At 44.9% G+C, this 14,850-nt stretch overlaps 1 protein-coding gene across 6 annotated transcripts in view; it reads right to left on the bottom strand.

Moving 5' to 3' along the window:
- Positions 1-14,850, bottom strand: part of EPHB1 (EPH receptor B1) — a 357,291-nt gene that overhangs the window by 19,644 nt on the left and 322,797 nt on the right. For 3 of the 6 annotated variants that reach the window (XR_004647021.1, XR_004647020.1, XR_004647023.1), the window contains exons 13-16: positions 12,803-12,952; positions 10,421-10,614; positions 8,010-8,165; positions 6,116-7,476 (exon numbers count right to left, since the gene is read on the bottom strand). Coding sequence is in view for 1 of the 6 variants with exons in the window: in XM_034780745.1 (XP_034636636.1) it covers positions 7,368-7,476; positions 8,010-8,165; positions 10,421-10,614; positions 12,803-12,952 (609 nt within the window). In the remaining 5 variants the exon portion in view is untranslated. Of the gene's footprint in view, positions 1-2,972; positions 4,742-6,114; positions 7,477-8,009; positions 8,166-10,420; positions 10,615-12,802; positions 12,953-14,850 lie in introns of those variants that run through there. The other 3 variants (XR_004647022.1, XM_034780745.1, XR_004647024.1) reach the window with 3 other exon arrangements.

The following is a 14,850-nucleotide window of genomic DNA, read 5'->3' as shown; positions in this document are numbered from 1 at the left end:
ATTATTTCTTGCTGGAAAGTATTGGGGGGCAGGGAATCCTGTGGAAATGTTGGGAGGGAGGGGTCAGGGAAGCCAGAAATTTTGGGAGGGAAGGGTCTTTTTTTTCAGTTTTCTATTGAAAAATCAGAAAATTTCTATCACCACTAACATTTTTCATGAAAATTTCCAACTGTATAAACAAATGTTTTGAAGGAAAAATTTCAGTCAGCCCCACGCATTTTACCATAAATCCCCTAATCATTCATTTCTAGAAAGCAGCTTTTAAATACGCATAGATGCAACATTTTGAGTCACTTGCCATGGAACGCACTGACATTATTTAGGTCTGGGAAGACTCCTGCTTTGGTGTCTCTCTCCCACTAAGATGAGGGACCAAAGCCTACTCAAGAAAACCTAGAGAAACAGGTTCTGGGCAACCATTGATCACTCTGTTGATGGGATGGGACTATTAGAAGGATATTTTATCCCTGGTTGCTGATATAACTTTACCCTCACAGGCCACCAAGTCTTAAAGATGACTTGCCACAGACTAACCAAGAGGGAGATGCTTAGAGAGCTGCTGGTAGAAGTCCCAATCTGAAAATTTTAAAATACTTATGCTCTGACATGGAGAGGTGTCGTTGAGTCCCCCATAGCATCTGCAAAGTCAGCAGAACTGCTTCAGGTGGTGGATAACCTGATTAATCCCAGCTGACTCCTCTTAGAAATGTAGTCCAGTTTTTCGCTTTTGTGAGGAGTTTGCTTGTTCCACTACAATACAAATGGCTGGAATTCAGACAGCATTTGCAGCATCTGTCAGTTTAGGTCAATGTCCTGAGTGCACCAGCACAGAGACTTCCGTTTGAGGTGTAGCCAGTGTTGCTCAAGTTCTGGAAATGGTGGGGGCACTTCGGGCCACTGCCTGTGTATCAGAGCCATGTCCCTGCTGGCTGGTAAAGACTGGTGATGACACAGTCGCAACGGTCAATGCTGAGGGTAGGATCCCAGGTGTTCCCAAGGAGGCCTTTACTTAAGTTATCATCTTGCTAATGACCACTGGACCACCTGTAAACCAGTACCAAATCTCCAGTATTTCAGGGAAAAATTATGGAGAAGGTGGTCGTGAATATTTGCAGTCTTCAGATCTCTTTGACCCTGGTTGTTCTGGGTTTAGACCTCAGTGTAGGAGAGAAACTGCATCACTTTTGTTGGTGGATGATCTCCTCCTGAATAACGATGAAGACAATGTGTCCATGTGAATTTTATTACACCTCTCAGTGGCTTTTTGTACACTGCTCATGAGAGGTTGTTGACTGGATGAAGGTTCTTAGCAGGAGAAGAATCATTTTGTAGCAGTTTTGCACTTTTTAACACAGAAGAACCTTGAAGATAATTATGAGCAGCTGTTTATCCACCCTAACTGTCTCTCATACTGAGTATAGCTAGGCCCTGCTCTGTCCCCACCACTGTCCACTGTGTGTATGAGGCCAGCAGGAGGGTTAAGAAGAAGTCCTGGCCTACAGCATCTGCAGTATTCAGATTATACCCAGATCTATATCTCCATTATAGCTGATGCTTTTGGTGCAGTGAAATGATGACCCAGTCTTTGCAGGAGATTGGGATTTGGATGAGGGCTTGATGACTGAGGGTCAGTCCAGAAAAAGACAGAGATAATATTAGTTGGGTTGGGGGCAGCATCCAGAAGAATTGGCAAGAATTATATCAGCATCAATAATTGGTGGCATGCAGCCATTACTTCGCAATCACATTTGTGACTTAGAGGTCTCGTTAGACTCAAGGTTACTTCTGGATGCTCTAGTAGCAGCTGTGACTAGGAGCAGGTTTACTATTTGTCCTTGCAAGGTGAGTGGACACTTTTTGTTCAGATGTGGCCCTTGCTGTGTTGATCCATACCTCTTTCACCTCGAGATTCAAATACTGCAATGTGCTGTCCTGGGTGGGGGATGTACCTTGAGGCCACTCAGAAGATAAAATTCATCCAGAATGTAACAGCACTTGTATGAAGTGGAGCTTTTAGTTGGGAGCACATAGCAGGTGCACCATGGGCTGCTGGATGGAGTTTAGGTTGTTGGTTTTGCCCTTTAGAGGCCTAAGTGGTTTGGAAGCTGTTGCCTCTTTCATGATGCTGTTGCACAACAGCTGACGTCAGCAGATGAGCTCAAGCAGCAGCTCCCTCCATATGGAAGAGAGGAAGGCATTCTCTGAAAGATCCCCTCAACTGGGACATGCTTCCTGCCTTGGACCTGCTGGGGTTTGTTCACTTTCTGGACACATCACAAAGCTTGCCTTTCTTCTCAGGCTTCTGGGGACAGGATGGGGGAGAACTGGATGGGGTTAATTACTGGCATGGTATCATGGTATGTAGTTTTGGAAGCAGGTCTGATCAGGATTGTGGAGGAAGTTGCAGTGGGTTTAAACAGTTTCCTGTGATTCTCTCAGTACTGTAAATTCTCAGCCTTGGAAAAGGGCATCCAGAGCTTCAGATGGGTGCTTCTATTAGCTGATCTTATACAAAGCTATATAAATATAGCATTGTTCTCAGAGGAAATATCCCACTCTCCACAAATGGCAGGACAGAAGCTCCTTGTGACCAGATATGCTTATTTCCCACACTTCCATCTGCAATTTAACACTTTCCTGTTGTGGAAATCAGGAACATTGCCCATGCCTACTCCCTGGTCTACGCAAGTTGGAAGAGACAGAGGGGGACCAGGGTCTGTTCCATGGCAAAAAGGAGAGAATAAAACTCTAAATCATCATATCTAGCACTTTTCATTAGTCTATCTCAAAGTGCTTTACAAAGTAGGTCAGTGTCATTATCCCCATTGTTCAGATGGGGAAACTGAGGCACGGAGGGGAGAAGTGACATGTCCAAGGTCACCCAGCAGGCCAGTGGCAGAGCCGGAATAGCACCCATGTCTCCTGAGTCCCAATACAGAGCTCTAGCCACTAGGCCAGAGAGTTAAATTAAACAATAGGATGATGGTTAATGGACCCTGGGAAAGATACATGGCTAACCAATCTTTACATCTGTGAATCTATGGTACCAGTGCAAGCCGCTAGGTGCACAGCACTTTGGAAAATCTCTTACATTTATGTAGGTGAATTTAGGAGTCTCAGTTAGGAGATATTTTGGAAGAGCTTGATCCTTGTTCTCCTTTATGTTTTTATAGTTTCTAGCACACTGCCAGTGCTCAGTAAGTGGTCAAGACCAGTAACACAGGTTTTGCCTGCAGTGACAACGAATATGAGAGGTGGGGAAGGGAACAAAGGTAATTTGTCACAGGAAATAATCAGGTAGAGTTAAACAGCATGGCATCCTAGAACAACTAAATTACTTTGGAAGCAGAAGGGTCAATTTTATTCTCAGCCAGATGGGTACAGAGCCCATGGACTTCAATGGGCAGAATTGGACCCATTGATTTCACATTAAGAAGGGTTGTAACTCAGTTCTGTTCCTGCACTACATATAAACCATAGAAACTAGGCAAAGCAAGGCTAGAGGGACAACTTCCTATCAGGAGCATTCCCACCCTGCATAATAAGCAGCAGCAAGGTAGTCATAAATGTAGTTTTTTTTATTTAGTCAGTTTCACTGTCATGCTGCTTTATACCTTTAGTTTTCTTCTAATAAAAGAGAAATAATAAAAACACAAAGGATCCCTTACCAATTGTGAATAGAAATGTAGTGACACAGTGTATTAGTATGCAGAATGCATGTTTCATATGCATGTTGTATTTGGTGTGACAACATGCTTGAATACAGATTTTGGTGGTGAATATTCCAAACGGTATTAATGCTTGTCTATCAGACAGGCCTTGGAACAGTCCCTTCTGCTGTCAGACAAGGGGAGTTTTTCTTTGCCTGTTTCTCTGGGGGAAACTCTACAAGTTGAAACAAGATAATTTTTGCATTTGTTAGTATCTATTCTTCATTTGAGCTTTGTGACACTTTCCTAACTAAAGCGAAAACTGCCGATGTAAAGAATATCCAGGTGCCAGGGTCCACTTTCCACTGAAATCTGCTTGGAGGCCTATAATTCCTTTGTCTTTGCCCTTGCACGTTGGGTATCCGGTTCTTCCCTCTCCACAACTCTTTAGGAAGTGATAGATGTCAGCTCTCCCATCTCACAACTCTGAGCAGCCACAGCCCTCCCAATCCAGGAAGAGGTGTTCTTAGCTATTGGAAGCTAAGTCCCATCTTGCAAGAATAGGGTAGTAAATAAAGATAACTCCCACTACTCATGCATTCAGCTCTGGAGGAAAGGGACAAACCAGAAGGCCAGGTGTCCTAATGATAGTGCAAATACTTCGGAAGTGTCTCTAGATCCCATCACCCAGCGTGCTGGTGTGAACAGGAATGTACTTGTCTCACTGTTTCAGGATGCTGGGCAGCCAACCTCATGCCCCATAGAAAACCTTTCCAGGGATTGGGGGTGCAGTGGTCACAGGAGATGGCCCATCTGAAACTGCAACATGGAGAAAGAAGACATCTGGTGCCCATGAAAGAGCACAGAGGAGAGGTACAGGCCACCAGGCAGAATGACTTTTGCTTAGAATATTTGTCCAGTGATAGAACTACCTTTACTCCACCTCCAATATTACACCCAGACTGAAGATCAGCTCCAGTGGTGTTCGGCTGTATAAGTGCATCTATGCAGTATGTGGAAGAGAGTAGAGCTGTACAATTTCCAGAAATTTTGAAGGTAGAGAGCAAACACAGCTGTTTCTGCTTTTTTTCCTCCAGAAAAAAAAAAAAACACAGAAATTTGTGGAAAATTGAAATATCTGCAGTAGTTATGTGCTTATCAAAATGAAACTTTATTTGCTTCTTTAAGAATGAGAAATGTAATGTGTATAATTTAGTTAGCACATAAAAAGAACTGTTGGTATATTTATGAACTAAGTATAAATTCTTTAGTTTTGATTCAGAGAATAATGACGAATACACCTAGTATTAGGGAGCTGCAACTGCACGCTAAGGTACTTAGGTGTATTTTTTGCCTATTGTTGAAAATAGAAAACATTAATACTATTATAAACATAATGGGAGGTTATATCCTTTGGGCTCAGACATAGTACGTATATAGACCTGACCTGACATTATCATGCAGGAACAGAAGAAACTCACGTTTCTAGAGAAAAAGCTTGGAAAATGAATGTCCCTATAATGTAATTAACAGAGCAGAATATTAAGGACCAACAGTAAATTCAGCTATATATCAAACTTTCTGATGGCGGAGTTACTATACTCTTTAACAGTGCACTATCATTATATATACAGTAAGTGCTGTAGACAAACCTAGCCATCCTATGAACCAGTATAACTTAAACAGTTACTAATGTATTCTTGGAAATGCTAGCACAGCTCAAGTTTTTCCTTCTTCTTTCACTATTCATTCTGAGAGAAAATATTTCATATAACAGTTTCTTTTAAATGCTTCCCCAAATTGTTAATTTTTCCATACTGGGTCTCAGAAAAAAATGGGGAAAAAATCTGTTTTTTCCAAAAGTTTCTGTTTTTTCCCCAGACCATCACATCTCTGCATGGTCACAATGATGGATGCAAGCTAGTGAGCCACCAAATCATAGATGTGAGATACTGAGCCACTGAAATTCCTTAAGGAGATGAATCTTAGGCACTCATATGCCAGGCTTGGTAGCAACTCAGCTAATTCTGGTCGGAAGCGAGGCAGGCTCCTTCAGCCAACTGATCAGACCTCTGTGTTTGGAAGAGCGGGCCATGAAATCTATTCCCTATGCCATGAATACACTTTGTTGACAACTGTGATTTCTGTAAGAATGTGGTGATGGAGCATGATAACTCACACAGAATGAGCTAAGTAAAGTCCTTACTAAGAGTTCATTCTTTTTATAAACTCTTCACATATTCCAGAGAGAGGCTAGACTGTCCACTCTTGCAACGTTTTATGTAAACACTGACATACTTCTAGTAATTTTAACTAGACAGATCAAATTAGCAAAGAGACTGACAGATGAACAACAGATCAAACACTGGAAAACATTCAATGGAAGATGCCTCAGTGAAGTGAGCAAAGAGATACAATAGGGAAGGATGGATGGACACAGAGGCACGCAAAACATATGGACCTACCTCTGAAGCCATGAAACCTAAGTCAGTAACTTAATAGCAAAATCCTTAGGTCCACACGATGGAAAAAAAAAAGTTCTCCATAGCCATCTTTTGCAGATCACAGAGATGCTAGAGGACTAACCAGTCTATTTTCCAGAGTGTCTCTCTCCGTCTTCTTTTCTTGTTGCCTCTGCAGTCAACAATCCCGTAACAAACACTGTGCATCTCATAATAATCCCATATGAAACCTGTGCAGTATCCAACCTGACTGTTCCTTTGATTCTTCCTCCAAGTTTGCAAAACATTGAGAGTTGGGCTTGCTTTATTTTTCTCTTATTTCTCATTAAACATTCCAGGTGCAATTGATCCAGACAGAAAGCAAAGCCAGTCACTGGTCCCTTCCCCCACACCCCCCAGTTCCACTGGAGGTTATGAATGTACCGTCCATTCCACTTGGGTTGGTTTGTTTTCTCTGTTATGGAGAAGCAGTGAATCCACAGTAAGTTGACAAAGTACACATACAAATGTGCGTGCACGCACATGGGAACACCTTTTTCTTTTTCCATTATGTTTTTGTTTCCTTTTTGCAAAAAAATGCAAGCAAAAGAAAAACAAGGTTTTCTATTGAAGGTACATCTCTTCTTCAATATGAAGACATTAACTGGATTTATTTGGATCCCCCATGCAGTGGTCAGTGAAGTCCTTTGGTACTTGACAGAACAACATCTTGATATTACAGTAGGTAGCTGTGGAGACTTTTGAAGACACTTCCACATAGATCATGAGTAGAAAGGGAATGGGGTGTGGAAGAGAGGGTCAGGGAGGGGAGCAAAAGAAGAAAAGAAAAGGAATGTTGTTGTGAAGATGGTTTCTCTGGGTTGGGAACTCAATTCTTGCACCTCTCCCCACCCCACTGGCCCCTTGTTTCTTATCAGTTTTGACTACTGCTCACTGGTGGTGGGATTGGAGTCTATTTTTTTCCCAACACACATTGGTTTGTCTTCATTGTCTTTTAAATATATGATTTGTACATATTTATATTTATTTATATGCTGTTTCCCCTGGCATTGGTAAGTGTGCTTCTGTTAGCGAGAAACGGAAGCTGCCGGTTAGAAACGAGTCCCATGTGTTCTTTGTCTGCAGCTGCTACAGTTCTCAGACGATAATTCAACCCTTCCACATTTTTCACTGCTTTGTCAGTCTGTTCCTCCCGTCCCACCTCTGACCCTTCATTGCTTCCCCTCTGTTTCCCATCCCCATAAAATGAGAGACGTCATGCCATCGAGGTTGGAGACTGACTCATCTGTACTCTCATAGACTGGACACTGTTCAGAATCTTCTTCTGGTGTCCGGCCAAAGTCACCCCTATTCTCAGGAGATCTCTGTAAAAAAACGACAGGTAGTTCAGTTTAGATGTCTTAATTTTACACTCTTTAATATGTTTCATGGTATTTGTCCCAGAGACACCTCATTTTGTTCTTTAGTGTTACTGATGAGATAGGAGAGAAAAACAAAATAAAAGGTGTCCCGTCTCTAAATCTAAAATAATGGACCTGTATTTGCAGGCTCATAAGCAATCATGTATCGGACAGACCAAAAACCAACCTGAATATTTGCCCCAAACTCAAACCAAACCTATCTGAAGTTCAAAAAAGTTGGTTGATTTGAGGTTATTTATTTTTTCCATTTCCTAGTGTGTTTTTTTCCTGGAAGAGAAAATCGTAAACTACCACAAGAAAGGCAATTCTCATATTACTTCTGACCTTGTCTCAGCCAAGAAGCACTGACAATCTCAAGAGAAAGTCAGTCTTTAGGAGTCAGATCTTCCTCCCACAGAAGTCAATGGAAGTCTTTCCAATGACTTCAGTGGGAGCTGAGTAAGAGTTTAGGTGAGTACACTGTATGTGCCACTTACTCTGAGGTCATCTGGGCAACAAGCTGGAGGGAGGTGAAGCCAGCAGTCAGGAAGTTGTCTCTGTACTGGCTCATTTTAATGGCGCTTAACCAATCTTCTACTGAGGTAAAGGCAGTGAAATCTGGGATGGAGGGGTCTAACAGTGGCTGAGAAGGCCTGAAACACAACAGAAAGGAGCCTAGGTCAAGCTGGACTGGAAACACAAGCCAACAGATGCTGTAGATCAAAAACAAGGGTGAAACCAGCCAGCTAGTAGATAGAAATGGGGTCATGCTGGGTTGCCAGCACTTTACCTAGTGTATAATCAGTTAAGCATTGCCAGTCTGTGACTGAGAAGTACAATTATTTTGTGCTTATTAAAAATACACCTATCCCAGTCCCGCCACCGCCACATGTAAATAAAATCCATCTATTTGGGATTGCTGCCAAAAATCTTAAATCCCTCCAACATTTCCTGAACTCTCAGTCTTCCACCATACCATCATGCACTCCTAGCTGCCACCCCAAAATACCCGGGAAGACAGAGAGACCTTGAATCTGAGCTGAAAGGCACTGCAGATAGTGTCCTACTTACTGTGGCTATTGGATTGTACATGTGTAGGATGGATGGACTGCTAACAACATAACTCTTTCTAAGTGTGGTCTGGACAGGTTCTTAGCAGATGATTTGGAAGGCCATGGCCTTTATATGGAGTTAAAAGTGGTCCTGGAGATGGTAACTTGTGACAGAGGCAGGATTTGTGAAGATTTGTGGCACATCGGCACAAACGTCTGTCTTCATGAGGTAATGGAACACAGCCTCTTCAGCAAGGAGGCAGAAGTGTACCTGGGAATGCTGAGTCACTATATCATCCTATCCTATCCTATCCTATCCTATCCTATCCTATCCTATCCTATCCTATCCTATCCTATCCTATCCTATCCTATCCTATCCTATCCTATCCTATCCTATCCTATCCTATCCTATCCTATCCTATCCTATCCTATCCTATCCTATCCTATCCTATCCTATCCTATCCTATCCTATCCTATCCATACTGCCCCTGTATACTGCAAACTCAGTGTTCACTAACATCTGCACAGCCATTTGATTCTACCATGGCTATTTGATTCTATCTTGCTCATGTCTTTTATTATTCACTGTTCAGGATTACATTCATGCAGACATTATATATCTGAAAGTTTGGAGAATTCCTCGTATACCACCACTATTTGCATGGGTATTTGGTTCATGGGCACTATTCATTATTTGTCTTTCATTATTCTCCTGTTTAAAAAGTTTCAGTATCCAATTAAAGGGTAGAAACAATACCATGTGACTTTCACCATCAATCACATGCCAGGAATAACCAATAACAAAGAGTCTACCCATGAACAACAACAACTGCTCATCATGGTATTTGGCTGATGGCTATTTATAGTGAATACATTTGTACAAATCTTGATTGGGTCATGAATGATTTATTAACAAAAAAGAAAAGCAAAATTAATTGGATAATTGATTACCTGGTAACAACTCAACTAGGTCTATGACCATACATCAAGGGTGGGCAAACTTTTTGGCCTGAGGGCCACATCTGGGTGGGGAAACTGCACGCAGGGCCATGAATGTAGGGCTGGGGCAGGGGGTTGGGGTGTGGGAGGGAGTGCGGGGTGTGGGAGGGGGTGTGGTGTGCAGGAAGGAACTCAGGGCAAGGGGTTGGAGCAGAGGAGGGGTGCAGGGTGCGGCAGGGGGCTCAGGGCAGGGAGTTGGGGTGCAGGGGTGTGAGGTGCGGCAGGGGGCTCAGGGCAGGGGGTTGTGGTGCAGGAGGGGTGTGGGGTGTGGCAGGGGGTTGGGGTGTAGGCAGGGAGTTGGGGTGCAGGAGGGGTACAAGGTGCAGGCAGGGGGCTCAGGGCAGGGGGTTGGGGTGCAGTAAGGGTGTGGGGTGCATCATGGGGTTGGAGTGCAGGCAAGGGGCTCAGGGCAGGGAGTTGGGGTGTGGGTGCAGGAGAGGTTCAGGGTGTGGGCTCCGGCCCGGTGCCGCTTACCTGGAGCGGCTCCGGGTGGCAGCGGTGCACAGCGGGACCAGGGCAGGCGGTTCCTTGGTCCTGGCCAATGGGAGCTTCGGGGGAGGTACCCACAGGCAAGTGCAGTGTGCAGAGCCCTCTGCTCCCCCTCCCCCAGGGGCTGCAGGGATTGGTGCCGGGCACTTCCTGGAATGGAGCAGGGCCCACGGTACCACGGGGGTGGCAATCCCACGGGCTGGATCCAAAACCCTGAGGGGCCGGATCTGGCCCATGGGCCGTAGTTTTCCCACCCCTGCCCTACATCCAAGGCTTGGAACATTAAGCGATGAGTTCGCAAAACCTAACCATTGACTCTCCCAGAACTTCCCACTGCACATACAATATCAGGGCACTTTGAGACTCACACAGCGGTGATGGTAGCCACAGTTTTGAGGCTTGCCGGGTTACGGATCATTTTATCTAGGGTGTTGACTATCTCGGTGAAGCGAGGGCGGGTGTTGCGGTCTTTCTGCCAGCAGTCTAGCATGAGCTGGTGCAGTGCAGCTGGGCAGTCCATAGGAGGGGGAAGACGGTAATCTTGCTCAATTGCATTGATTACCTGCAGGGAGAAGGAGCATGAAACCAACAGATAAATAGAGGAACAAATCTCAGAACAGTCATCGAAGTTCAAAAATCAAACCCAACCCGAACCTCCATCAAAGCAACATGCACCCTGGAAAAAATCAACCTTTCCACTGGCCAAAAGATTCACACTAAAGGCAAGAGTTCCCAAATTCACTGGGTCAGATTCACTGCTGGCATAAATGGCTGTATCTCCACTGACTTCAGTGATGCATCAGAGGCTTTACAAGAGTGATGATCTGACCCAATACCAGAGCAAAGAGCTATGTGTTCTAAAAGCAAGGTTTTCAGGGAAAGATGGCCTCTGCAGTACATTGGTGCACCTGTGACAGTAATGAACACAGCTGCCTGCACTAGCACAAATACAAGCATCTAAGCACCGAAGGGAACCTAGGAGAGTAATCACTTCGCCACCACTGCCCTCTCTTCTCTCCGAGGCAGAATCCTTGCCACAAGCTACGGTGTTCTCCCCATTAATGATGTGGATGTGGGAAAGCGGTGTGATTGCAGGCAAAAGGAGCCAAGGTGGTGTTGCTGGCTCAGATGGAACCAAGGCACTCAGAGGTTAATTTGAGCTCTGATGAGTCAAGGGTATTGTAGTCCCTCTCTGTGGAGAGCTGCCACTCTCATTATCTCTGCCGATCAAACTGGAGTACAGTAGTTGAACTACCAAGTCTCTCTCCCTGGGTTACAAACCCTCTGAACATTTTCAAAGGCCTTCCGGCTTCCTGAAGTCCAATTATCAGCCTACTGGTTTTGCTTCCCAATTTCCTATCTTAAAACCTTTCATTCATCAGCCTTTTTCATCTTGAAAACCATCCACTGCTGCACAGGTTGAGAGGCTGGGGCTGGAGTAGCTGTGAGCTAACACCTCACAGCGAGAGCTTCTGCACTACTCTCTGCAGTGACTTCTGGAGAGGGACTGCTGCCAAATCTAAAGCAATATTTGTGGTGTGTGCATCCAGGTGAGCCCCCCCATATACTCAGGACTAAGGGCCTGTCATGGCCTTGTGTCACCAAAAGACCCAGAGAGGGATGGAACCAGGTCTTTCTCTTTCCAAATATATAGGAGGGAATGAAAAATGAGCCCCTCACCCCCGTTGTCTGGCTGCCATACAGTGGGAGGGAGAATAGTCTCTTATTCCCCATCGTCTGGTGCCCTCAAATGGAAAGGGCTGGGAGGGGTGGGGTGAGTAGAATAGTATCAAGCTGGGGGGCTCAGCACCAGCAAGCCAAGTACGTTGATGTGCCAAATGTGCCTCGGCTCCAAATCCACATGGTCTGAAATCCAAGCACTGAGGCCTGTGTCCGGTCCTGCTCCCAGGCAGGTAGTGCTCCTACACACAGGGAAGGCTAAATTCGGGAGGATTGGTAGGGGAGGGTTTTGGCAGCTGAGGCAGTGGTACTGCCAGTGAAAATGTGGCCACTCATCCCTCTCCAACTCCTCAACCACTCGCCTCCTCTGCCTGTCTCTTAACCCCATCCTCTTTCTCAAGCTTAACGTACACTTGTTGCAAAGAGACAGATACTGTTAAAACTCACTGGTGAGGAACGGACTGGGGCAGGCTGGTTGCTGGCTAGCAGCCATGATAAATGTATTTGAGCCACTTGTCCCAGCCCTGACTTCCTTATTTGCAATAATGAAATCCCATAGCAGGGCACTGACAGAGCTTGGAGGCACCTCCGAGCTTCCCCTCTGCCCATTCTTTCTCTCTTCACACAGCCTCCTGTACCCCCTGCTTTCCTTCTCACACAACCCGTCGGGTCAGGGCACTGAGGCTGAAGCGGGGCAGCATTCCAGTGCTGGAAGGAACAGCCTGTTCTCTTCGTGCCCTTAGTGTCTCTCCGGAATCTCAGTGGAAGCAGAAGTCTTCGATATCACAATGAGTTACTGCTGACCAGCTCAAATTTCAAAGGAGTTTAGACACACACACACCCCCAGCTGTGTGAACCCACCCAGGAGACCCTGGAAACCAAAAGACTCTTGGTTTTCCATGATATATGGCTATCTTATTCCTATGGTGACTTCTGTCAGCATTCCTACATCATTCTTTCCAGTGATTCCTGCTGATAGAGGCTGGGCAGGGTGGGGAGTAGAATAGCAGCACTTGGTTCTTCCCCTTGGAGACTGATCCACACACAGAGATAGTGCCCAGAACACTCACATCTTGGTTGGACATGTCCCAATACGGCCTCTCTCCAAAGGACATCACTTCCCACATGACAATGCCGTAACTCCAGACATCACTAGCGGAGGTGAACTTGCGGTAGGCGATGGCCTCGGGGGCTGTCCACCTCACCGGGATCTTCCCACCCTGGAGAAGAAGGACAAGCAGTTCAATTGTATGCCCTGGACTGTCTATCACCCCTTGGGACAAAAGTACTTAGGAATTACCCAGACCTGCCGCCAGCCTTCTTCCTCAGTTTGCTAAGCAACTGTTCACACCTCTAAGTGCTGCACAATAATTAAATGTACAGAGCAGAAGAGGAATCAAAATACCTACAACACAAACAAGCTGTCCAACCAGGTGTACTGAGAATTAAAAATTCTGCATCCAAAATAGATCAACACAAATCATAACCCCATGTCACTGCCATTGACCCTTCCCCCCGCCCCTAAATCAAAAGCCCGAGACAACAGATGAGCTTTGTAACGTGTCCACATAGCTAACATATCCAGCCTCTGTGGACCTAAGCAGGGAAAACATTCCAGAGTAGAGGGGCTTTTCACTTGCCAACAGCTCCTTCTCATCTAGAGCAAGGAAACCACAGCTTGAGAGCCTTCACTTGCTGTGGCTCTGAAAGTAGGGCAACAGGGAGAGAGGCAGTCTCTGAAATAACCCTGTCCCAAACCACTGAGGACATTATAGGTCAAACCCAATGCTCCTAACTGGGAGCCAAGGCAAGCCTTGAAGCACTGCTGTAATGCACTCACCGCACGACATCCTGCACTGTAAGGGTGCCACACCATTGAGCACCAATCTCAGCTTCCAAATGGACCCAAAATGGAGCCCTATTACATTACATTACCTTGAATCAGGAGCTGAAGGGCACTGCACATAGCGTCTTACCTACTATCTAGTAGAGCTAGTGTTGGGGTGGGAGACAACCTGGACCTAAGTTTAGATGATAAAAGCACAGATACAGCACCTCCCCCTTTCCCTAATGCTGATGAATATACCCAGCTGAAGAGACCTTCAACAGCAATGGTCCAGAAGCAACACCCTGGGACCTCCTCCTTCATTAAATAATGGCTAGCTACCTATCTTCCATTCAGCAACATAAAACAGATTGCCGTTTACTAATACCCTAAGTTTCACTACAAGACAAAGCCTTGCACAATGCCCGATGCTCAAATTTATCTTATCATTCCTGCCTTGCCTATCCTGATCACGACAACATTAATCTACATGCCTGAACCCCAGCAACCAATTCCACCTCCTGGATCTGTCTATAGCCCCCAGTAGATGGCAACACTATTCCACTCCCTTGACCTTTCTGTCATTTTAAGGTGGTCCTCAAAAGGATGAAGATGCTGCAGTGGGGTGCCCAAATAAGGATCTGCAGGGCAAGCTGGCAAAAGATTGTCTGAAAGAAAATCTAATGCCCACCCAAAATACAATATCAAATCCCCCAACTACTATTACAAGTATTCTTCAGAAACACCCCCTTGCTACTACTGCTACTGAGGACAAGTCAATGCGCACAAAAGGGAGGGAGAGGGAAAGGGGGAGGAGAGAAGGTACTGGTCAGTATTTATGGAGGAAACTATAAAAAAAAAAAAAAAAACAATTGACATCAAGGGCATGTAAATGAAAAGACATGTAAAGACCTGAAGAAGAGCTTTGTGTAGCTTTGCCACAAGTACTCCTGGTTTTTTTTTTTGTGTAGCTTGAAAGCTTGTCTCTCTCACCAATAGAAGTTGATCCAATAAAAGATATTATCTCACCCACTTTTGTCCCTCTAATAAAACTATTTGTTAAATAGAAATGTAGGTGAATAAGGATGAAATAGGCCACTTATTTAGTAACATGCCAAAAGGATTCCTCTAATTTGTCCCTACATTTTCCTTTTCCTTTAGCTGTATGAGTTACTTCTCTACTCTTTTATTATGGTTTTATAATCCAGGGGGTCTAGTCTCACAATAACATTATCTTGAATTTATATAGTATCTTTTTCATCCCAAAAGAGACCCGTATGTGCTGTAAGATAC

This window comes from Trachemys scripta, chromosome 9, assembly GCF_013100865.1.
Source record: "Trachemys scripta elegans isolate TJP31775 chromosome 9, CAS_Tse_1.0, whole genome shotgun sequence".
NCBI lineage: Eukaryota > Metazoa > Chordata > Testudines > Emydidae > Trachemys > Trachemys scripta.
The sequence above is the reverse complement of the archived record's forward strand: the minus strand, read 5'-3'. Positions and strand labels throughout refer to the sequence as shown.